General features: G+C 44.9%; 1 protein-coding gene across 1 annotated transcript in view; it reads left to right on the top strand.

The window, feature by feature from the left end:
• Positions 1–2,096: 2,096 nt before the first annotated feature.
• The window catches only part of LOC144739039 (actinia tenebrosa protease inhibitors-like), a 36,413-nt gene continuing 12,655 nt past the window's right edge, over positions 2,097–25,854 (top strand). The window contains exons 1-3 of the mRNA XM_078622042.1: positions 2,097–2,400; positions 10,159–10,362; positions 13,204–13,374. Coding sequence (XP_078478168.1) covers positions 2,160–2,400; positions 10,159–10,362; positions 13,204–13,374 — 616 coding nt within the window. The 5' untranslated portion in view covers positions 2,097–2,159. The remainder of the gene's footprint in view (positions 2,401–10,158; positions 10,363–13,203; positions 13,375–25,854) is intronic.

Below are 25,854 nucleotides of genomic sequence, written 5' to 3'. Positions count from 1 at the left end.
CCACTAAATTATGACATGGGCTAATCCAGGACAACACACTGCTAAATGTTCACACAAATGGTGCTTATGTATTAACTCCTCAGCGATGGCAGGCTTCACTCCTCTCGAAACAGGATTCAAACAATGACCTTCTGCATGCAGCAAAAACGAGCTGTGATGAAAAAGGTCGTTCCCCTTTCTTCTGGCAACAAAGCAGGTGCTAAGTTTCTCCTTGGTTCTTTCGGTAAAGTCACGTGGAAATAAATTACATTAAATAATAATGGAATACGACGTTTCGGTTGCAACACAAGCAACCATCATCAGGTACAAATGAATGAGAAAACAAACATAGTAAACTTGGAAATATAATGCAGTAAAAACACAGAGATGCTGCCAATGAAACAGTCAACACCCCACCTGGTTGATTACGTTCTTCCAAAGATTGCTAAATTTAAGAGAGAGACAAAACATAGACACGGAGACGCACAGACAGACACACAAGCAGAGAGAGACTCACACAGAGACAAACAGAGAGAGACACAAAGTTCAAAGTTCATTTATTAGGTATAGCCCTGTGAGCCATTCGGCTCTTGAATCGGGTGCAACCGCAACAAACAAAAAACAAAAACATGAACAAGAAAACATCTTAAAGTGACTATGTGCAAACAGAAAATCCAAGAAAAGACAGCAAAATATTGCAGAAAAAATCACCGTACACCAACACTGTGTGCAAATATCCCAGTGGGATGCAAGTCAAACAACAACAACAACAACCACAAGACAACTTAGATTAAGGCCATCAGTCTAACTCTGTACTACAACAAACAAACATGGCCAAACCAAAAAACTTTTCGAAAATCACCAAAATAAAGCCATAAAAGCAATGAAACGGTGGTCATAGAAACTGTGACCGAATTTTCACAATAAACGACACACACATAGGCACACAGAAATACGTCTCTGTGTCGAGGCCTTAAATAGAGAGAGAGGGGGGGGTGGCAGAGGGGGAGTTGTGTGGAATTACTGCCCATAGGGACACGGACGAGTTGGACACTCGACTTCTAAACAAACAAGCACGGAGCGTTGTGTGGAATTACTGCCCATAGCGGCCAGAGGAGAGAATGGACCCATAAAAAAGCACGGTAGAAAGCAAAATTTAGTAAAATTAGGAAGTGTAATGCAATGCAACACAGAGATTCGGATTCTTAGTTTTTTTCGGTAAAGTCACGTAGGTAACAGAGATTCGGTTAGCACACAGTTAACGCATAGCCTGGTTGATTACGTTCTTCCAAATATTGCTAAATTAGAAGTTAAGTGTGAAACAAACAAGCACAGCAAACCCTCCCCGTAGAGGTGGTCTGCTTGTGTGTCTGTCTGTGTGTCTCCGTGTCTATGTTTAGACATAACGTAATAAACCAGGTAGGGTGTTGACTGTTTTGTTGGCCGACTCTCTGTGTTGTACTGCATTCTATTTCCAAGTTTACTATGTTTGTTGTCTCATTTATTTGTACCTGATGATGGTTGCTTGTGTTGCAACCGAAACGTCGTATTATATTATTATTTCATTTAATTTCTTTCTACGTGACTTTACCGAAAGAACCAAAGAGTAGTTCCTGCAGTCACGAAAGCTTCGAATCTAGTTTAGGTGGTAAGTTGTTAAACATCAAACCTTTTACGAGGAATCATGTCTGCATCAACCACAATACTAGTGGTCAGAATGCAAACAAAAAACATCCTCTGATAATATATGCCAGAAAAAATGGGAAAAACCTATTTTCATATTTTGGTACTGGCAAAGGATGTTAGAGCTGTGATGTTTAATGGGCTTCAAGCGGGAAATAAACTCCTGACTTATGAAAGTTGGCAAATGAACGATGGGGTCAATCACTCTCACCGCAGTTCCATTGGTTGGTCGCTAAATAAGCAAAATGTGAAAAGTCCCCTGGCATCTATGGGTACATAGATAATGATGCTGACTTAATGGTAAGAAAGTAAAAATGTAGTTCAAGCTAAATATATGTTTTAAATGTTTACAACCTGAAGCATGCCCCGTTCTGTAAATATCTTCAGTATACTCAAGCCAGCGATATAAACATGGATAATTATTAACCCAGCCCATCAAATTATACCTTCTATCTCTACCGTGCGGTTCAAAGATCTCTCGCTTGTTGACGTGAGTAATGCATAACACATACATTCTTTCCGAGGCAAAAGTGCGTGTGCAAACGCAATATAAATGTCTGCATGCCTCTGCACCCCGTGTGTTTCAAACCATCTCTGGGGGGGAGGTGGTGAAACCATCGACACGGATTTCTCGATCAGAACTTCAAGGCATGGCGTACTCGTCCCGTGGGGTCCTCAAAGTGGTGGTGGTGATACTTGCCATCCTCATGGACCTTCTGCAGAGTTCTGAAGCCCTCAGTAAGTGCCAGAAGGCCTCCTTCAGTACAACTTGCTGTGCCTTTACACACACACACACGACGCAACTCTAAACTGATGAGAAACCTCTTCCCCGCAGGTCTTAGAGATTGACAGACCTGTGTGAGGATGGCGAGTGGCGGCTCATGGGATATCATTTAACAGAACTGGTTTGCTTTATGACATAGTAACAAATGGTCTGAGTTACTTTGTGGCCAATGTTGATCGCGAGTGCTTTGTGAGCGTTTAAACGCCAGTCAATCATTGGAGGTGTTTTCTCGTCGATTTCATCGCGTCGCCTTCTATAGCAGGAGGTCGTGGGTTCAATCCCGACCCCGACGCCTGTGTATTTAGAGATTGCATGTTCTCCCCGTGGTCATATGTTTGAGTTGTACGCCTTCTGGTGTCATCTGGTCCAACACCAATGAGGACTAGGCTCTAAAGAAAGCCGTCTCGGGTGTGGACCAATCAACTTCAAGGACAGTGCATATTATTATCATTATCAGAGTTGCTTCTTTTTGTTTGCTTTTTTGACTACTTGTGTTGTGGTTATTGCAAACATGATGCCTTGAATAAAGGTGTCAGTTTTGTACCAGTTTAAAAGGGTAAAAACCTACGACTGTATGGATTCTTCTCCCGGTCCTCCGGGTTTTCCCTCCGCATGCATTTAGAGCCTTGACTGCTATAAATGTCCACGTGCTAAGCCACTTCGTTGCGCTATCATTTCTGAAAAAGAGCTATATAGCTCAATGGGCCTTACCTGGTAAAATATAAAATATATATACTGTAGTTGCATAGTTTAATATTGCAGCGCGCAACCCACCACGTAACCGCTCCACCAAATACTTGCAGTGTTGCACGATATTTTCTCACTATCAATCAATAAACTTTATTTGTAACCATGTGGGAGTTTATTAACGACAGGTCTTATTCTGATAGAAAAGATTCCGGAGACACGGTAGATGTGTTTTTTTATTCGTGCCATTTTAATAAAAGCAGCATCATCGAGGACTCCACCCCTGCTCCACGTGACTTTGTTCTGCCAAAAATAACGGGCGCCTCCATCAACCAAACCGCCTTGGCCTCATACTCGACAAGAATGTGGTTTGATCACCAGGTGCAAAATATAATTTTCGTATCTGAGATCTACGACACGTTTGACTAATATAGAGTCATATTCTTGGTTCTTTCGGTAAAGTCACTTAGAAGGGAAGTAATAAAATAATACAAATAAAACATAATAAAATAATTCTCACGACGTTTCGGCCACAACGCAAGCAGCCGTCCTCAGGTGAAACATGAAACACCACCAAGCTTGGAGCGTATATTTAAGCTGGGCTTTATTTTTATTATTTGATTACTTCCCTTCTACGTGACTTTACCGAAAGAACCAAGAATATGAATCCCTGCAGTCACGAAAGCTTTAAATCGAAATTTAATATAGATTCGTAACATAGCCAACACGGTGGCGTGTAGTATAGTATGGACAAGCCTCTATTATTGCAACTCGCTACTCTACGAGAGGTCTGGCAAAAAAACATTACCAAGATGCAGCGTGTACAACATTCTTTGGCGCGTGTCGTGACGGGTGCTACAGGATCCGACCATGTCAGTCCAGTGCTCGCTGAGCTGCATTGGCTTGCCGAACGAATACATTATGAGGTCGAACTCATCGCACACAAAGTGCTTGCCACAAATGAGCCAAAATACCTTGCAGGTCTCGTCAAGTAGCATAAACCATCACGAAAACTCCGGTCATTCTCGCAACGGCTTTTGGCTAACCATTGAACAAAGACGGTTACCACATCGCGCTCTTTTAGATGCGCTTTTCTGGCCGTCTAAAACGCTCTTCCTTTCGATATTAAGAAGCCACCGGAGATATACACTTTTAAATCTGGATTGAATTAAAAAAAAAAACCTCTTTAGAGCTGCTTTTTGGTTTAGTTTGTTGTCCTTCCCCTGCACCTCCGATTAGCATAGTTGGCTATGTACGGTGCTAAAGAAGTGCAACTTACATACAGAACAGCGACCGTTCGCTGCTGTGCGGTAATCTTCCACGAGTGGGAAATGAAAGATGACCCATAGTGCAGTGATCGTGGCCACCCAAACGAAACAATGGGACCATGCAACGAGCCACTGCATTGTTCGCCCACTCTCTGGCACACCGGACAGTATTGGCCACGCTGCTCCCGAAGCTATCACGTGGCTCACGAACTTAAACCTCAATGTGTCATTTACACATCCTTGCCATATGCTAGAAGAAGAAGAAGATTTTAATTTGTTTTTATTCCATACAGTTGTACCCATATATATTATATTTCTCTGGACTCCCTTCAAGATCATGTTTTCTTTTTATTCGGAGGTTTTGTGGTTGCGCTGCACAGATGTCCGAAGTGTGTGTCTTGCTGGCACTGCGTGCTACTCGGCATGGTCTCACGTGGCGGGAGCTTCTGCAGGAACTGACTACAGTGGGCCAGGCTCACTTCCTCGGTCATTGAGCGGAACGTCGGACACCATGCCACGACGACACGTGGCACAACCCCAACACACACACACACATCGCAGGGCTAGACGCAACTCTCTCATCGGGCAAGTTTTAAAATAAATGCCGAATGCACCCAAGAAGTTTTGCTTCTTACAAGAACGCGTGCGCTCCGTTGAAGTCCCGTTGCAATTTCCTCATCCAGTATTTCAAGCATTGAAAGCAAACGTTTTGTTTCCAGCAAATGCATTGTGTAATATTCCAAGGAGAATTGAAAAGCCACGATTGCGTAAGCATTTTAGTTTAGTCTTATTATATTTTAATGACTTCGCGTTTTGACATATAATATTTATGATGCTGAATAGAAAACAATAAAATGTAAGAGAGGAACGAAATTAAACATTAATTAAGATCGTTCAATACTCTAGTACAGTAATTATAGCGAGCATTAAAATGCATCCATGAAGTTGATTTGTGGGTGGTACTGGTGTCTAAAACTGTTACTTCGCAGGATACATTTAACTAATCGTAATCCTGACGCCTCGTTACACAACAATATATGCACATGATTAAAGTGCTTATACGGTGCACAGTGTGCTCACAGACACCATCAAATGGTCTGACAAGTCTGCACGGTGACATTCTATGACGTGCCTTGTTTTGTTAAGTTGTATTCTCTTCATCACATGAACGTCTTTGGAACACGTTTATGGCATATACAAGTTTTACTTAAAAATACTGAATGAGTTGGTAATCTCAACATTACTGTTTATGTTTAATGAACCCTAATAAGTATGTAATGGGAGCTTACGTGTGGCTAAGGAACAACTGTTTAAAACTGCCGATTTATTCATGGGGTCATAACATTTCGTTTAAGTAAAGAGAAGCGTGGAATTTACTTGTATTGTATTTCATATGAGGTAGGAGACAAGAGCTAGTGGTCATTACAACTTACATAAAACACGACTATTCATACATTATAGAGCGCACAGTTCATGCAAGGCGATGTACCACGTAGATTCATTGCGTAGTGGTTTGCGTACTGCGTTATGAACTCCGTGATCTGGGTTCAATTCCCGGCTACAAACCATCTGTGAGTAGCGTCTAAACTTGTCTTGGGTTTTTCTTTCACCAACCCCCATTCACCAGTATGGTCCATCAACCCATAAGACAGACACGGCATGGGATGCCTTCATACATCAGTGGTTTGACAAAGGGCTGTCAATTTATTATTATATATATGTATGCATTTGGGGATGGATTTTGGATGATGGCATTTTTTAGGACACTCTCAGAAGTGTTTTTTGTGGACGTTCAGATATTTGGAGCATTTACAACCGTGCAATAATGCACCTTCTCTTTCCTATTATAAGTGACGTCGCCTGATGCCACGTGACACACCACGTGTGGCCCGCGACAGCGCAATAGTCATTTAAAAGAAATACATTCCTGTGTGCGTCACGCATTTGGATTAAAAACAAACATTCTAATTATTCTCCTCTCGCCCAGGAGCAACCAGCACTGCTCGTGGTAAAGTATGGTTAAAAAAAAAATAACCATGAACGATATGGCATGCGGAACTTTAATCCATGTGTCGATTGTATTTGGCTCAAATTTGTATTGATGATAATTGAAAACATTTTCTGAAGGACATTCACAGACAGTAGAAACCCTATTATTGCTTTTAATGAACCTATTTTAAATGTATGCACATATTCCATTGTTATACCATGTCTACGTCGTTTAAAACGGTATCCTTAGTGCAAAATTAACCATATCTAATCTTGCTGACATTCAGTAGGCAGCCTTATGCAAAGGGTGAAATGTGAGTGTGCGTCATATATAGAGATTGTCATCGTTATACAGCCTGCATGTTGTGCAAACACCAGGCTTATCAAAATGTTGTATTGGAAACAAAATAAATGTTACTGAGTCCACAGGAAAAGTATTGTAATTTGACTCTTAAACACTTTTCTTCCATGTTCAAAAATCTATTTGTTTAGTCATATATGTTTTATATGCACTTAGTACAATGGAGATGTTGTATAGCGTCTAAATACAGCTGCAACCCGAAAGTTTCGCGAAAAAATCAGGACATAAACATCCAGGAGAAACAACCAAATGCCTGGGATATTCTGCATCCTGTCTATTTAAATGGTATCTTAGATGGGAGGCATCAGTCGCGGGTCAAGAGCTCAAGAGAAGAGAAATGCCTTGAGCCTCGACTTGAACACCAGTCGGGAATCAGCAGCATGGATGGCAGGAGCAAGGCAGTTCCAGCCCATGGGGCAACAGACAAAATTACAGACCCCCAATTTAGCTAGGGGTGTTTGGAGAGAAGGCCTTGGTTATTGGAGCAGCGCGCAAGTGAGTTGAAGTCGAGGGAAATTAAAAGGGAGATGGAGGTGGAGACAGGTCTAAGGAACATCTTGAAGGCTACGGTGGATATGGCATCTGCACGTGAAAGCGGAGACGAGATTTGATTACCCCAACGATGTTTGTGTTTTACGATTTGTCGAGCAATGGAACTGATAATTGGTAGACTCTTAGAATAATCGGATATCCCGGTTTTAAAAACAAGTTAAATATTAAAAAAATATTATTATGAATCATGAAAAAAGCACTTCTCAAACAGGAAAATAAGCAATGTTTTGACCGAATGGCCATCACAAAGATCTTGTTTTGTGCATGGACATTTAAAAATAAATAAAACGAGAAAATACGTGTGGGTAGTTTATTAACTGTTACACCACCGAGTATGTTACTGTGTGAAGGTGGCGTGCGTGGTAGGGGCGAGGAGTGGAGCTGTTGCCGGGGGGTGGGGTAGGAGGATATGAATGAGAGGTGAAGCGGTTCCACCATGGGCAGCCGTGATCTCACCCATCCATCCCTCGCACGTGCACCGAGGCTCTGGCGTCTTTGTGCTAATGTGTAGCCACTCGGGAGGTATAAACAACGTGGCATTTTATCCAACGTGCCATTTTGATATGCAGTCCACGACGACGCAGCGATGCTGACGCACGTTCGACAGAGCTCGCACGCCTCGGACAGCGCGTTCCGTTAATTCCCCACAGAAATTATCGAGCGGCTGCTCCTGGGAATTGAACCGCCCCGCTCCGCCGCGCGGGTGACCCAGCAGCAAGCGGAATGACCCCCCCCGGTCTATTCAGCCGCGCGTGTGACGGGCAGGGCCGATTAAGGCACGAGGGCCTTAGGTGGCTGCAGCCCAGGGGCCTCCGCCAGCTGGAAGGGGCCTCCAGAGATGAAGTGAAAAGTTATTTCACTCGTGAATGCCGAATTTTATTTGTTGTTAGCCTTGTAAAAAATAAAATTTTATTTTTCTTTAACTTGGTTTTCCTCAATCTTACTCTTAGTTCTTTCAGTCCCACCTGATGACGGAGACTTGTGTTGCCTCCGAAACGTCGTGATTTTTATTTAATTTAATTTTTTTTATTTTAATTTCATTTTTTACCTACGTGACATTACCGAAAGAACTAAGAGTATGAATCCTTGCAGTAACGAAAGCTTCAAATCTAGAATTTCCTCAATCTTGATTTGAAGCTTTCTTGACTGCAGGAATCTGTACTCTTTGATTCTTTCGGTAAAGTCACGTGGGGTAGAAAAATAATAGATCACGACGTTTCGATCGCAACACAAGCAATCGTCATCAGGTGGGACAACCACAGCAAGAGAAAACTGCTGAAGGGGCCCTCACGGTACCTGTTGCCCAGGGGCCTACACAATCTTGGGACCCGGACTGCAGAGGTCGCAACCGGGTACCCGATACCCGTACCCTACCCGATACCCGGCTACCCGTACCCGGCCGGGTACGGACTGTGCCGCTCGCGATGCAAGAAGCCCCGTTGGTCGTCCGTGACGGCGAACGCTCAGTGTCGCTTTTGTTTCCTTTCTGACAAATCTTTTGTTGCTGTGGTTGTTGTTGTTGTTGTTTTTTTTATTCGTCCATCACTGCCACCGCTCGTCAGCTCGAGGTAATCTTTGTCAACAACAACAACAACAATAAAAGACGCGGTTACGTAACGCGGCTGCCGCCGAACCCTTATCAAAACCTCGTGAAGATAAAAGTTTGGTGCAACTGAATGACTTCGCTGCCTCGGTGAGGTAATTGAGCTGCCTTTGAGCGGGCGTCGTGGCGACGATCTCCGACGCCACTCGTCGTCTCGGGGGGCTTCCGTGTGCGGTGGCAGTGGCGAATCTTCCCCCACGCGTGATTGGCGTCGTTTCATCCACCTACACTTCCCACTGGGGGCACTCGATTGGCAATCGGAAGGGCGCCAGTTCAAATCCCAGTTGGTTGGAGTTTGTGGGCTGCACAGGCTGCAGAGGCAGCATTCACTGATTCACTTGGGTCACTCGCTCACCTCCCCGTCACTCTTCTATCGCTACTGCCACGGTTGCTGTCCCCGTGAACTTCACTCGTTGATTCCTACGCGCGCGGATGTGGACTCGGGTTCACCAGACTGACTATTTTGCCTCTTCCACGACGTGTCCACCACCACCACCACAGTTGCAGATCAAAACGTTTCCTTTCTGCCCCTTCCCTGGCACTGCTCCGCTTTGTAATCCCCCTCACATCGTCCACTATCCCAAGTTCTTACAACCTTACAATGGCGATGTGTGCCTCTCCCTTGGCTCATTTTAGGACGCAGAGACTGCCTAGACACTTTTTTTTTAAATCCTTTATATTAAGTTCGCTTGCTTGCTTACGACCGTGCACATCTTTCGGTCGTTTTTTAACCCACTTCCCGTGATCCAATCGAGCTGACATTTTGCACACAGACTCGTTGTGCGTGACAATTTATTTTCATGAAAAAAAAACTTTCCAAAATTTTCCACTTTTTAGGGAATTTTTTTTTCATATTTAATTTAAAATACCAATGTGATAAAAATGAAACTCTTACTCAAGAAAAACAGAAATGAATAATAAAATAAAACCGATGCCACGTATATAAAGGATTTATAGTGAAAAACTTTGTTTTTACGGGTAAATTTTTTTGTCTCAGAGCGACAATCCCTTTCATCAACTGAGCCATTAGGTCGACCTGAAACGAGCTACAGTATATAAATGCTGGCTAAGTGAGCAGATCTTGTTGGAGGAAGCCATATCGTGAAAACATCATGTGGCCATGACAATGAATCACGTTGCGCGCTGCAAACACATCGGCTTGTCGTTATCTCATCATCGTTTTTCATTCCCTTCCCCTTTCTTTTTAATCGATCGCTCCCCCCCCCCCCCCCCCCCCAATTTCCGATCGCAGATCCCAGCTGCAATCATTTGGCCGATGAAGGAACGGCCGTCGAATACGTAGAGCGGGCGCTGAAGTTCTACTACGAGGTACAGGATGACATTTGCTTGCCCTTCTTCTACAACGGCAACGGCGGAAATGCCAATCGCTTCACTCGGTTTCGCGACTGCATGAAGACGTGTTCTAAGCGAGTGAGCCAGCTGTACCCAGCCGGAGGTAAGTGTCCTTTGGCAGTCTACAGCATCCGTGACAAGCGTCTTTGCACTGTTCCATTATTTATCGCCTCCCCACCCACCACCAAATTCCATCGTGTCGTGAGATGAAGAAACAATTTAGAATGCTCGCAGAGCACAGCGGGCAACATGTGCCAGAGAAGTACTTTGAAATAAAGGGCAACTGCTTTGGGAGGCCAATTAAACAATTTTTTTCTTTACCAGGTAAGGCCCACTGAGCTATACAGCTCTTTTTTCAGAAGGGACCTGGCCATAAATGACAGCTTAACTAAGTGACTCGGCGTGTGGCAATGTATAGCAGCCAAATACTCTAAACGCGTGATGTTGATTCTAAATGTGGAGAGGAAAACCGGAGGACCCGGAGAAAAATCCACACGACCACGGGGAGAACATGCAAACTCCAAACAAACAGGTGTCAGTGACGGGATCGGACCCACAGCCTCCTGCATACCATGCGAGGTAGTTAACATCTCGCCAATTGGTGGATTGAGAATGGCTGGAATGTATTTTAATTTAGAACTGTTTATGAAATTCCCTTTAAGTGACCTTGTTTATGCACATGCGTGAGAGAGTACTTTCCCACACACCCTTCAAACAGGAATGTTTATCCCATGCCAGTTCTACCAATGTTTTTTTTAGATTCTTAGAGCTGGCATTTAACCAAACGAATTGAGAATCTACATTAACGCAGAGATCGTTTACCGCGTGAAGACCATCATCTCGCTACACTTGAGAGAATTCCGGTGGCTGAAACCCACGTATTCAATCACAGAATCTAAGTCGTGCAGGCTTAATTCTCTGGCCCCTAATCCACAAGGCATCCATCATGACAATCGTTTGTACAGCCAAAGAAGTCGAATGATATGAGCCCATACACTCTGTGCCTCAAAATAATTCCAGGATCAGTGGTAAATTAGTGCTGAACTGGCAAAGTTCAGTAGTAAATCTCGCACTTCCAATTAGCACGGTTGGTTACATACGGCGCAAAAGAAGTTCTGCATACACACAAATATATATATATAACAATGTAAATGACTGACTGGCTCAGGTGGCTTATATTATGTCAGAATACCGAACGACCAAGAGCCTGAATTCCATTATTTTCATCGACTTGTGATTAACGTTGCAAGTCGATGGTTTGAGCGCAGGCCTCAGCCCAGCTACCAATGCACAAACACCCCTTCAATACAAATGCGGTGTTTAACTTCGGCTTATCCACTTGCTCCATACTTGGGGGTGCACACAGTCGGACTGTACAAACATAATTTTGATTGACATGTGATGAACACTCTTTACAGGGCTCACAAAAGCTGTGTCCCTATCGTGGACAATGAAGCCTATTGAATGGACTTCAGAAGTAGTTCCAAAGCATTGTCTTCTGGGGTCAACCTCTGACAGAATGTGGTGCACTGCTTGCTGGGAAATGTCTTCATCTCATAGCACGATGCCAATAGCACAACTGAGTATAATTTGTCGGGAAAAAGCAAAAAAAAATCCACCCATATATTGACAATGCTTGGTGTGTATAATTAAACTTGTTAGATCTACTAATGAATGTACCTCACTGCGAGAATTAAAATCAATATATCAACGTGCCTGAAGGAGAAATGTTTCAACCGGTGCACGTGACCCACGATGACGTGGGTCAGAAACGTGGACACAATCTGAACCGTGTGCAAAACAAAGCACGGAGAGACGCAATCCCGTAAACCCACCCAGCACACTGAACGTGAAGTTGCACTGAGACAGAACAACGCCTGTATTCGAGGAAAGCAAGTGGGCTTTGGCAGGGCACGTGTCGAGAAGGGGTGATGATCGATGGGCGGAACTTTGTGATGGAATGGCGGCCAAAGCGGAGAACGCAGCCGAGAGGACGGCCGTGACGGAGATAAAGCGAGGACATCAGCTCATGCGCAGGAGCGAGATGGACGGTGGCACCAGATGAAGGCATGCCTGTGGGGATGCCTTCATCTAGCAGTAAATAGAACATGTCTCACGGTGATGACCGTAATTGCCTATTATGTTAAAATGTTCATCTTTTAATCACACTTCTGCTCACCTTGTGGACCCGCTTTTAAATGGGCGGTGGCTCATTTGAAAGTACTTGCACTGATCACAAGTAAATATTTACGTCCTTTATAGCATTAACCTGCACTTGACACAAAATGCCCCCCTCCCACTGGGAATGTAATTTATTGGAAAATGTAGCAAAAAAAAAATGCAACACACATCGGGCTGGTGATTAGATTATGCTCACCATCTTTGGTGAGAGGCTTTGGCTTAGCTCTCCCTGCATATTCTCTCAAGATGATGCCTTGATTGACGTGACATTGTTACTGCTTTGTGGCTCTGGCAATGGAAATAAATCTCCGGACATATCGCATTGCGGGTAGAACGATTGCATTCAGAAGCGTGCACGTTCAAATCCCGGTCGGGAGTCAAGCCTATCATCCCTCTGGGCTCATTGAAAGTTGTACCACTTTGTGAAAAAGCCACAATTGGACTTTGGCCATCAAAATAGACGAGTTCCACCCCAGGCATGTTTGAACAGGGAGCTACTTTGGCTCTTGACTTTAAACACATAGCAACTACCACGAGAATCTGATGCACAAATCAAAAACTGTCCAGTGTGCGACCGTGGTCATCCAGAACAGACCGGACATGAGAGAACGACGCGATGCCCGATCCACAAATACGAAGGAGACATCACAGCAATATTACAACTCCGCGGTTGTCTGGCTTGACCACCTGAATGTGAATTGGACGTGACCCCTGCCTCTCTCTCTCTCTCACACACACACACACACGTCCCTGTCGCGTGCAGGCAAGGTGTGCATCCTTCCCCCGGACAAAGGCGTCTGCCTGGCTCACCTGCTCATGTGGCACTACAACAGCACGCAGAGGGTGTGCAACGTGTTTCTGTACGGCGGCTGCGGTGGCAACGGGAACCGCTTCGAGTCTCGGGAGGAGTGCCAGAAGATGTGCTCGCCTCTCTGTGAGTCGTTGTCCACAAAAAAAGCTTTTGTTGTTGTTTGTGTTGTGGTTGTTTGTGTTGTTGTTGTTGTTAAACAATCGTTCACACGATGCTGACGTGGTACGTGTCTGTTAGATTCAAAGCAAAACGTCGAGCGTCGTCGCGGTCAATATTACCGATGACCAGTGCACACACCACGCCGTCGCTACCTTCTGCTGTTGTGCCATGGACACGCGAGCTAAGAGCTCCACGCCATCTTCGTCGCTTCACCGCCAGCTGCCTTCAGGGCCAACCGCTTCGTCGCTGACCTATTCATATTCTTTGGCTCTTTCGGTAAAGTCACGTAGATAGAAAAATATAAAAAAGTGAATAAAAAAATTACAAAATGATAAACAACAACAACACACTAATGTGGACTGCAGTAAACCACTAATTTAGACGTTAGTACATTCGTGTTTTGTTGTTGTTGTTATTTTATTTAAATTTTTTATTCACTTCAATTTTGATGATTATTTTTCTATCTACGTGACTTTACCGAAAGAGTCAAAATTCATCGCTGACCTCTTGGTGCCCTTTTCAATTTCCTGTAACCTGCCCCACTCCATCCGGCCACAACACGTTCCCAGTCATCGATACCTCTTCTTCTTCTTCTTGTTGGCTACATTGCATTTGTCAATTTGCTCTATTCCCTACACGCAAGTTGTTTTCTCTGTCTTTTTTTACGTATAAACGAGCACCCTCTGCGGCATGCACCTGAATGCAATGGCCAGAATGTAATTTTCTTGCCGCTTTTTGTTGTTAAAGTCCAGTTCGTTTTCTTGTTCCGTACATTAATAGATGTCACTCCTGCCTCAAAGCACCCGTTTATTAGCTGGAAAATTGTAATCATATGTAAGGACATCACAGCGGCAGTGGTGGAACGAGCACAACGATTAAAGCACCACCACCACTGTCATGAACACGGCCGTCATCGTTATTGTCATCATCATCATCATCATCTCGTGTCTTCTTCGATCCAAACGTCGGCAGCCACGCTTACTTATTCTTCACGTCGTTGGTGCTTCTCTCTATTTTGTGATAATCACCTACAGTGCCTCCGACACTGCAATGTCAATCCATCTACATCAGACCCACTATCAGAGGATCCACTTCTTCAATTTGACCTTCCATAATATTATTGAAGAACATTGCCCTGCTTGCCTCTGTTAGCACAAGTCCTGTCAGCACCCATTCTCTCTGAGTCACTTTATTCAGGAGATGCATATCAACACATATATATAGAGTGAGAGGGTAACCATAACGTTCTGAATAACTTCTATCTGTATAAATCACCTTGTAATGTGGCACTTTGCAAACACTGGAACATTCGGAGGCAGTTGATATGTACAATGTTTTCTATCACCAAACATTGGGTAGCAAGCACACCGTTAAATAGTAAAACTTAGATCGATTCAATGGACACCGCCCTGTGTGAGTTGTTAGTCCTCCTCTTTCTGACAGTTTTTTTCATCTTTCCGTAAGTGATCGCAGTGAAGACGTCTTCATCGTCTCAATCAGTTTCCTGAGAGGGGCCCCAATGTGGTCCAGTCCCACACACACGCGGACCACCCGTGCCAGGTTTTGCAAACCGCCGCCACCACGAGCCAGGCGTGATGAATGAAGTGAGCGCAAATTCGTTCGTCGCACGCATTGAGCGAGGACTGCATTTACTTATTCATGACCACGTAATTGCTTAATCTTGTTCCGCTTACACTTTGCGGATCTAAAAACCCAAAAAACTGCAGGTTGGTCCAGATACGCAATTATGTGTATTTTTTTTTAATCAAACCTGATTTTGTTCCTTTTTGTGGGATGCTTTCTTTTACCCATGAAACTAATTAATCGCGTGACGAACTGATTATAGAAGCAGACGGACAATCAATTATACGAGACAAACCTGACTGATTTAACCCACTCACATGTAAATTATAGATACAAGTGGTGGAATGCCTCTGCACCCAGGAGTGTGACCCACCGCGGAATTGGCAGCACTGCTAACAGAGCACCTAAACCTTCCAAGCACCTGAGAATGAACACTCGAGTTTGCAACCAGGTTGGGGTGAACTAAAGTCATCAACTTCTTGGTTTTTTCGGTAAAGTCACGTAGAAGGGAAGTAATAAAATAATAAAAATAAAACATAATTATTTTATTACTTCCCTTCTACGTAACTTTACCGAAAAAACCAAGAAGATGAATCCCTGCAGTCACGAAAGCTTTAAATCGAAATTTAAGTCATCAACTTTCGGTGAAAATTAGTTCTTGTCCTTTGATGGCCAGGTGGGTCAGAAGTCTGATCACTGAGCCGACACGATTGAGATTCTCGGGTTAAAAATCCAGACAGACGCCCATGACTTAAAACATGGTTCTCACGTTTAGTGAGTTGATGTTTTCAGCCTAGACACCAATAATTGTGCAAATAAAACCCACCACATTACATTTGGTTCTTCACTTGATTTGGCTAAATTCTAAATATTTAATGTATATATAATGGAGTGACTGCCATGCAACTTTCCCAGAACGGATAGGAAAGTGCTGCCTCTACCGTGCGGCTCAAAGATCATTTGAAGGGATCTCAGAGGTAGCTCTGTAATATCTGTTTCCGTAAACCGCTCTCGATTTTGACTACTGGGTGAGGGCACAATTGGGCACAAACTGGGGTGGGGGGGGGGTGCATGATTGGAGGTAAGAACAATGTTTTATTTGAATATTTTGTGTAAAATTAACAGCAGTAGTCCTATGGAGAAGACTGACACCCATGATAGAAAAGTGGAATCTCCAATACTGGCTCAGCACCACTCTGTCTTTGAACGGTGCAACAGAAGTTCAACATACACACGTTGGATTGACCCTGGTTGTCCACAGACGACGCAGTCATGAATCGGGACGAGCAGCACTGTGTGTGTGGCATGCAAATCCCATACTACAGCACAGAGGTTGGCGAGGAGAGACTGCCTGGGCGTTCCGGTAAACGGGAGAGAGCAATGAGGAGACAATGGCCAATGCGATTGGATTAAACGTCTCAACTGAGATGCGGCAATTTCCCTCCATATTCGCGAAATTGCTCTCCGCGATTTTGGCTGCCCGCGAATCGCATCTGGAACTCTGCCACGACTGCATCGAGAGAGAGAGAGAGAAAGTGATGAGATCAAGTGATGAGAGAGAATGTGATGAAGTGCAGCATGTTTATATGTTGAACTTCTTTCACACCATACAGAGCCAACCGTGCTATTCAGAGGTGATGTTCATGTATAAAGTACTATTTAATACCTTAATATTTATTTTTATTGACGTTATATTTATTATGATTTTTTTGTTCGTGCTATTATATATTTAATAGCTTTTTTATGTTTTTATTTGCGGTAATTGATTAACACGATCGGTTTTCGTGAGCAAATATACATTACGCGAAATTTGCTATTCATCTCCGGAAACATAGAATAACGAGGTGATACAGTATGCATAACAAGCGAGGCGGACGGGAATACAAGCACTCCCAACAACAAGTTAAATCGAGCCTATAGCATTGGGCAAACGATAAATAAATGTACAGCTGTTTGAATACACGGGTGAAGCTTAACGGAGGGTCCGCATGGAATATCGCTTGGTAATGAGCTGGGTATGAGCCAGGAAAATCAGCGCGGCTCTAAGTTTAGACTGATTGTGCTGCTATTGTACAGTTGGCCAAATCCCCAGCTGGGAGAAAGTGCCGCAAAGCACATTCGCATGAGTATACACAAGGCACCAGCATGAACCGAAGTCCTGGAACCACATAAATATAGTGCTCTGCCTATGTATTGTATGAATGTATCTTGAACGTATTTTGCACCGTAAGTAACCAACATCTGAAAGCGCGCGATGAAGTGACCGTCTTTGTTCAATTGTTCGCCGAAAGCGGTTGCAAGGATGACCGGAGTTTGCGTGATTGTTTATACTGCTTGACGAGATCACCAAAATATACTAATAAGGGTTTTTCCCTTTTTTCTGGCAACAAAACTGATACCTTTTGCAAGGAATCATGCTTACATTAACATGATTCCTTGCAAAAGGTATCAGTTTTGTTGCCAGAAAAAAGGGGAAAACCCCTATTAGTATATTTTGGTACTGGCAAAGGAGGTCCCATGACGTAGCTGCTCACCCCGAGCCCTCATTACTCTGGTAGTGCGTTGTCTTTGAACTGTGCGCCTTTTGACGTCATCTGGTCGAACACCATATGAGACAAGGCTCCAAAGAAAGCTGTCTCTGGTGTGGACCAATCAGTTTCAAAGGCAATGCATAAATTATCAGAGTATTGTTTTTTGTTTGCATTTGACTGCAAGTATTGTGGTTAATGTAAGCATGATTCCTTGCAAAAGGTATCAGTTTTGTTGCCAGAAAAAAGGGGAAAACCCCTATTAGTATATTTTGGTACTGGCAAAGGAGGTCCCATGACGAGATCAGCAAAGTATTGTGGTTCATTTGTGGCAAGCACTTTGTGTGTGATGGGCACGACCTTAAAGTATCCCCAATGACAGGCACTTCACGAGGAAGCCTTCATTCAGCGGTGGATTTACCAAGGGCTGTACATTTTTGCTTTCATGGTAATAATCGTATACATTTATAATAATAATAATGCCCCTATCCATCTGCGTGGCACTGTTTTTAGAACAAATGACTCGCATTCGCTATGTTACAAATCTAAATCAGAGTTCGGGGGCTCCTCAACTTCGCGTTCACTAACATAAGTGCAACTTTGTGAAAAGTAAACAAAGGTCATTTTACGAAGGGGCTGGCCCTTGCCATGGAAATGTGGAATTTCCACCACGAGCTCAGGGCCACCAATAGAAGGATGATGGGCTGAGCTAAGCACTACCGAGGATTTGACCTCGTGAACCTTTCACAGCGTGGTGAGCACTCTGCTAAAGACCTCATCCCACATTGACTGGGAAGGGGCTAGCCAGCCAGACATCATTGTCACATTTATTCAAGACAAAAGCTATTGTTCGTTACATGCTAAATAATTTTGTAGCGGACACCGATTTGCTGGTAGCGGATTAGGGAGCGGGCCATTAGCATACTTTTACACTATGAGATCTCTTTTACCAGTGGCAAAATATAATGGTAGGTTTTTACCCTTTTAACTGGTACAAATAAAGGTGTCAGTTTTGTACCAGTTAAAAGGGTAAAAACCTACCATTACATTAGCATACTATTTCTGAAATGGCTCATCAGACGATATTAACACATCAACGCGTATTGCAAACACTTACAACGTTAAGCCACACTACAATGCAGTGCATTATCCCTTCTTAACCCTTACTGGCTATGGGGCTGTCCATAAATGACGTCACGCACCTGGGGGGGGGGTGTCAGACATTTGCGACGATGTGTGACGAGGAGGGGTGAAATGTGACGTCACATCAAAATGCGCAACTATAAATAAATACAGACAACACGTTCTACTTAATTAAATAGACGTTTTAATAAATGTTTTCTCCGACAACATCAGAGTGCAGCGCCACATTAAATACGCGCTACAATGACAATAGTTTAAAGCGATTTGAAGCATGTTTTATTTTCAAAATGGAAATATGGTTTTGGGGGAGGGGGGTGGGCAGAGCTTTGTGACGTCATATTTGAGGGGTGGTCTGACCTTTTATGACGCCATGTAACGAGGGGGGGGGAGGTGGTCAAAAATCGTCCAAAGTCGCGTGACGTTATTTATGGACGACCCCTAATTGACAGCAATGCGGGGATTACGGGCGAGGACAGCGTCTGTGGCGTCACGTGGCGCGCGTGGCCGCGTGACGTCATTTATGGACGGCCCCTAATTGACAGCAATGCGGGGATCACGGGCGAGGACAGCGTCTGTGGCGTCACGTGGCCGCGTGCTCCACGTGCTCCACTGGCATTTCCATGCGACGTCTCTCTCGTCGGCTCTCGACGTCGCTTCTGAAATCAGCGACTTCAGCCCCCAGCCCACCCACCCACCACGAGCGTCACGCGTTTCGAAATTAACAAAGGTCGAGGTAAACGTAAAACAGTAGAACGCGATTGAATTGATAACAAAGAAATGTTCCGTTTGATTCGAGCAAGAAACGACGTTTTTGCAGGGAAAAACATTTCGGCAGGACGTGATTGAATTACTTGAGTGTGTGTCGCTCAGATTTGCCGTCAAGGTTGTGGGTTGTGATGGTCGTGACAGCTGGTAGGCGGTGCGATGCTCCGCTGCTCAGCCTGCTGCTGCTGTGTGCTGGGTTACCCTCGCTGTTGTGAGATTCATTTCGGCTTGTTTTGTTTGCTTGTGTGTCTGCATGTTGAACTTCTTTCGCACCGTATGCGACCAACCGCGCTAATCGGAGGTGTCGGGGGGGGGAAGGGCGACAAACTAAACACAAAAAGCAGTTGTAAAGAAATGAGTTTTCAATCTTGACTTAAAAGTGCAGAACTCCAGTGGCTTCCGAATATCGGAAGAGCGCTCCAGACGGCCACAGAAGCGCATCCGAAAGCGCGCGATGCGATAATGCGGTGACCGTCTGTTGCTGCTGATACGTGTCGCTCTGTATGGCATCCAAAGCTGCTCCTGTATTTAGATTCCACGTACAATGTAGTTATGATGCACACACACATTCAGCTGATTTTACCGCCAAAATCAATTAACAAGACTGGGGCTTTGTGGGGAAGTCAACAGTGGCTGGTCCGCGGATAGACTGGGCGTGCCATATGGATATGGAATTTCCACTATATGCTCATTGCCACCAGAGGACTAAATAAACCCTACTGGGTTAATGGCTCTGTGGGATGTAAACATTGACCATCCTATGGGAAGACTTCCCCGGCCGACCATAAGAATGTGAATTTTACAATGAAAAACTACAACCTACCCGTGCTCGTATGAGCAATCCATCGCTTGACTTTGATTCCACAGACAAATACTTAACTTGGACAAAGCTGGCTTTGTTTTTCCATCAGCGTCCTTCAGAAACTACATCACCCAGAATGCGCCCAATCTCGTCAGATTTCGGAAGTCAAGCAGGTCTGAGCCTGGATAGTGTATCGATGGTGACCGGCATTCACAAAAAGAAGTCAGGTGTAGGAGACGTTTTGAGCAGAGGAGCGCGGTGCAGGAAAATACATCGGTCCTCTGCACTTCGCCCACCTTCGCCAAACCCAAGCTGACCAGCGCAGGTGAGGTATGGTCAAATATCTCTCGCGGCCCTCAACGCGAGCGGTGGCCGTCATCCAGCAGTGGATAAAAAAAACAGACTCTACGTGCGCACGGACATCGCCAGCAATAATTTGCTCAATCCGGGGCCTTTTCCCAAACAGTTGACCCTCTCTTCCAGCATGGAGGTCGTGAAGGGCCGCGTGATTAAATAATTAGCCTTGCTTCCGGCAGCTTCCGCCCCAGAAGGTATTCCCGTCTCTTCCCCTCACCTTCTCGCTCGGATAAGGTTCATCCGTTCAGACGCACCGCACTGCATCTACCACGGCCGGGACAGCTGTGCGGGGTGACCCCATTGTAATTGATGGCAACATTTCGCCAAAGGGGGGTCAATTAGCAAAGAAGCAAGCGTTGGAAGTACTGGCAATCAGTATGCCAACAGTGATAGCAGTTGACCCTTCTGTTAGTGGCCCTTAGCCAGTGCTGTAAACTCCACATTGTTCGTGCCATTATTCAGTCTTGCGATGTCTCCTTTCGTAACGTTACGTACGAGGCCACACGTCTGCACCGCACACGTCACGTGGCACATGTTCACACGTACGTGGGTTTCATTTTCGAAAACGTTTAGTCACGAGACGCGTGCAGCGGTCGCTTGTTGGCACGAATGTGGAGGTTTGTGTATGGAAAATTCCCGCCTTGTGTTTCTGTTTTCAGAACCGGTTAAGTCTTGGTGGTGGGAGGGCATGAACCAGGCAATTTCACCAGCAAAGTGTTGGCTTATTAAATAACCTATAACATTTGGTTGGGGCTTCCACAGCTGTTGTCCTATGGAGAGACTTGGTTGATATCGAAGCAATCTGTAATTTGAACCAGCAATGGAAAATGTTCTCCGATGCATTTTCTGGTTGTACCTTGGATTGTCCAGAATGACGCCTTACGTTTCGCAACCACATGCGAGGAGCTTCGTCCGTTCCTGGAGATTCTTTAGCTCCTAAAGAAGCTCACGGCACGTGCAGAAAAACGTCCCGAAAAACGTGCTCTGCAATCAATCAGAGAGCTATACAACACAAGCACTTAAACCTCCGCGGGAGTAATTAAACTTCCATTTGGCCATGGAGACAATTTCACTTGAATTTTACTGCCGTTGGCAGACACAATATTCACAAACCATATGATATGTCTAAGCGTGACTGTGTCTGATGCACCGCATTGTGAAGGTTCTGTATTCCACTGTTATTCACAATATTCCGTCCTCCCCATTTCCACGTGCGCCCTGAGGAAAGGCCAAAGTCTGAAATGCAATAGGCCCGGCCATTGCCCCAATGTGCATCATCCACACACTCTATCTCAGGTTTTACTGGTAGGAAATCCACTGCTTCCACCAGCCCACAGGGGATTATTGTGTCCGTCCGTCCATCATGCAGGGAGGGGCTGGGTGGGGAGGGAGGGGCTGGGTGGGGAGGGGAGAGTGGGGCTGGGTGGGGAGGGGAGGGTGGGGAGGGGCTGGGAGGGGAGGGTGGGGAGGGGTTGAGTGGGGAGGGTGGGGGGTGGGAGGGGTGGGGCTGGGTGGGGAGGGGCTGGTCACCCCGTGGTGCCCTTATAAAACTCAACGTTTCACCTACTCACGCCGGCTTGTGCCCGCCCTCACAGTCGGGCATATTTGCGGAATACACCACGCCGCCGTTGACCCTGGCCATTGACCGAGCAACCCAACGTTCCTACCAGCTCCCTCCGCAGGAATGTGTTCCCGAGTGAAGGTGACACGTGCAGGTGTTTCACTGATTATTTATTCGCAATGCTAAGGTAATGTTGAGCGAGACAGCGTTGGGCCAGAGCCAGATTAGCTTGCTTGGGAATCTGCACGCATTTCTTCTGTGGAAATTGAAACGTGCATCTGTTTACCCAGCTGAAAACTCAAGGGACCAGCAGGATAAGCCTCATTCGCACGAGTGACCTCGGTCAACAGAATGAACAAACAAAAACACATGGAAGTAGAAAGAGAGCAGAGCAATAAAGCAACGATAATTCAGAGCAGAAAACAACCGCGTCGCGAGATGAAAACGTGTGCGATGCCCCCCAATCCGCCACCGCCGCCGCCGTATTTTGTTTTTGACGTTGCGCTGGGCTGAACGCAGCGGGTGGCGAAGTTTCTACGCAGACGCCAGAATGTATGCAGATGCAAATCATTTATTCATCACGTTCAAAATTCCCCCATCAGTGAAGTGCATTCGGAGATAAGCGCGCGTGATCGTAATTAACCGCGAGGCCGTCACGCTGTGCGCGCCTTTGTGAGCCCAAGGAGCGTGCCGTTTATTAGGGGGGGGGGGGGGGGGCCTCGTCTGGCGAAAGAGATGGGCATCGACGCGGGATGATCGCTGCCACGCGAGCCATCACAGCACGGCAGCAAACGCTGCAAAAAAAATGTTGATGAATATATATGTTAGATATATATAGATAAACACGCAACGCAATCACCGCCAGAGAGAGAACCCTGCGTATTACTGCAAAAGAGCGTTAAAAAAAAACACACGCACATTTCGAGTGGCAGCATACAAGTTCATTTATTTGGTGTAGCCCTGTGAGCCATTCGGCTCTTGAATCGGGTGCAACCGCAACAAACAAAAAACACAAAAATGAACAAAAAACATCTTAAAGTGAATATGTGACTAAGTGCAAACAGAAATCTAAGAAAAGACAGCAAACATTGCAGAAAAAAGTCACGTGAGTGTGCATCTCCATTCGGCGTGCTTTGTGTGTTCTTAGATGACGAGTGCACTTTGTTCACGGATTTCATGGTCAATTAGGGCTTATTACTTTAAAATATGGTAATTTTTAATCGGTGCACACTGCCCGCCCATGACATATGGTCCAGAAACGCGGTCGTTAACAATAGCAATGGAGCAACAGCACTTAAACGATAAGTGTGCAAAGAAGCGTGGGGAGATGCAATCTTTGAATTAGACGGAGAGATAGAAAGAGGAACAACGCGTGAATTCGAGATCATAGTCGAGGCATGTCAATTTCTATTATTCGTAGGTTTTTTTCGGTAAAGTCACGTAGGTAAAAAATGAAAATTAATAAAAGTAAAATAAAAAATAAAATAAAAATCACTTGATACAGCTATCGTGACTCACTTGATACAGCTATCGTGCTGTGACGGTTCCACCTGAAGACGGAAGCTTGTGTTGCCTCCGAAACGTCGTGATTTTTATTTTATTTTTATTTTACTTTTATTAATTTTTATTTTTTACCTACGTGACTTTAACGAAAAAACTTAAGAATATGAATCCTTGCAGTCACGAAAGCCTCAAATCTAGAATGTAAATTTCTTTTTCGTTAACACGTGGCACCTTTCTAACACAAATGTGCCACCCAAAGCGCCATCGTCGCATCATGAAACCCATAAACATTAAAAATATTAAAGATAATTGTGGCTGGAAGTTAGGTGTTGTATGCAAGCGTACAGAGATGTGTTTTTAGTTGTGACTTGAATGTAGTGATGGAGTCGATTGTACATAGGCAGGTTGAAGACACAATTCAAACCATTCAGAAGAGTAAATGGGCTTGGGCAAGACACGCGGCCACAAACGATGCTTAAGAATAGTGCTAAAGTAGCAGCCAAGGAATTGAACGCGTCCAAGAGGACATCCACCAGGGTGGCGAGATGTTATCTGCCTTCTCTGGTATGAAAGAGGACGTGGGTTCGATCCCGACCCTGACGCCTGCTGTATATTTGGAGTTTGCATGTTTTTATACCCATGGTGCCGTGGTTTTTTCTCCGGATCCTCCGTTTTTTTCCCCCTCCACTTTTAGAAACATGCATTTAGAGTCTTTGGCTGCTATACATTTTCACGTGATAAGCCACTTCGTTGGACTATCATTTGTGGCCAGGTCGCTTCTGAAAAAGAGCTATATAGCTCAGTTGGCCTTAGCTGGTAAAACATTTTTTAGTTTAGTTTATATGGAGCAATGAAATCCGCTCGTGTGCAGGTGCTAGGTGGATTATTACATCGCAGGATGAAGAGAGAGTGGAGGTTTGGGGATGCATTTATCCAGCAGTGGATTGACCATGGCTACTCATGATGATGATGAACATTTACTTATTTTAGCACACAATATTAGCAATATAATAGCCTGTTTAGAATTTAAGTCAGAGTCTCCCTGCTCATATGAGCGTGAGCGTGCACTCTTTTTCATAGGTGGCCCAGAGCTAGTGGCGGAAATTCTACATTACTATGGCAAGGACCAGTCTGTCCAGACGAAGAAGCAGGGCTTCTTAAAACCTTTGTCATGGCTTTTCAACGACACGCTGTGAACCGCTTTAGCTTGCGAATGGCTTTGCCCCTATCTACACAAACTTTGCTCAAACCGTGGCGTGATCGTAATGCTTAATCATTAAACGTTATGGTTGTTCACTCTTTCCAATGTCTGTGCCAATAGGTGAGGCAACAGTGGGTGCGGAGTTGAACTTGCATTCAAGATGTACATTTGATCCTCATGGCGGTACCCGGGGTAAAAAATGTCCGAGACAATTAACTATTTTATTTATGGGACAATATTTTTTCCAGGGGTGTACTTTACTCCACGACTGGGGTAACCAATCAATCCGAAATCAGTGCTACTCAGCGCTGTCGAAACCCAGCGAGGACGATTGTGCCGAACCCTGAACGCTCGTACGCACCGTAGTGGTGCATCGTGTACAGCTCGTCGAGATGAGTCGATTGCCGCATCGCCGACCATCAACAGACTAAAAGTGACTGCATCACGAACATTGTGCGAGAGCCGGGGTTCTATGGTACCCCGGGGTACCGCCATAAGGTTCATTCCCCAATCACAGAGCTAGACGCCACTCTACGAACGCCTCAGTCTCTTGGTGGAACATTACACCTGACTGCCGATGAAACTCGGGAAGACAAAAAAAAATTGGTCCAGATTTCATGATTAAAATACATTCTTTTGCAACAGATTATTTGGATGGGAGGGTTACGCGGTGACGCCAAAGTGGAACAGAGTTTTCAGAAGTCGAGTCGAGAAGTGACGAAGGCATGGGGATAGGGATCTCAGCAGCAAATGGAGCGAGGAATTCACGGGTGTGGGAGATGTCATACAGGTAGAGCTCGGGGAACCAACGAAGTTTGGAGATGGGGGAACGAGAATAAGAGAGCTCAGTATCAATGACGACTTGATGGTTGTGCACCCTGTCCACCAGCGTGATGGTTCAGAGTGCCTTCCCTCTCAAACTGCAGTCTTTTACAGACACATAAATTGTTGCTGGTTAGGGCTTCACACTGGGGATGTGCTTCGCTTGAGAAGGTTTGAC

Source organism: Lampetra planeri, chromosome 3 (genome assembly GCF_965212315.1).
Source record: "Lampetra planeri chromosome 3, kcLamPlan1.2.h2, whole genome shotgun sequence".
Classification (NCBI taxonomy): Eukaryota; Metazoa; Chordata; class Hyperoartia; order Petromyzontiformes; family Petromyzontidae; genus Lampetra; species Lampetra planeri.
The sequence above is the reverse complement of the archived record's forward strand: the minus strand, read 5'-3'. Positions and strand labels throughout refer to the sequence as shown.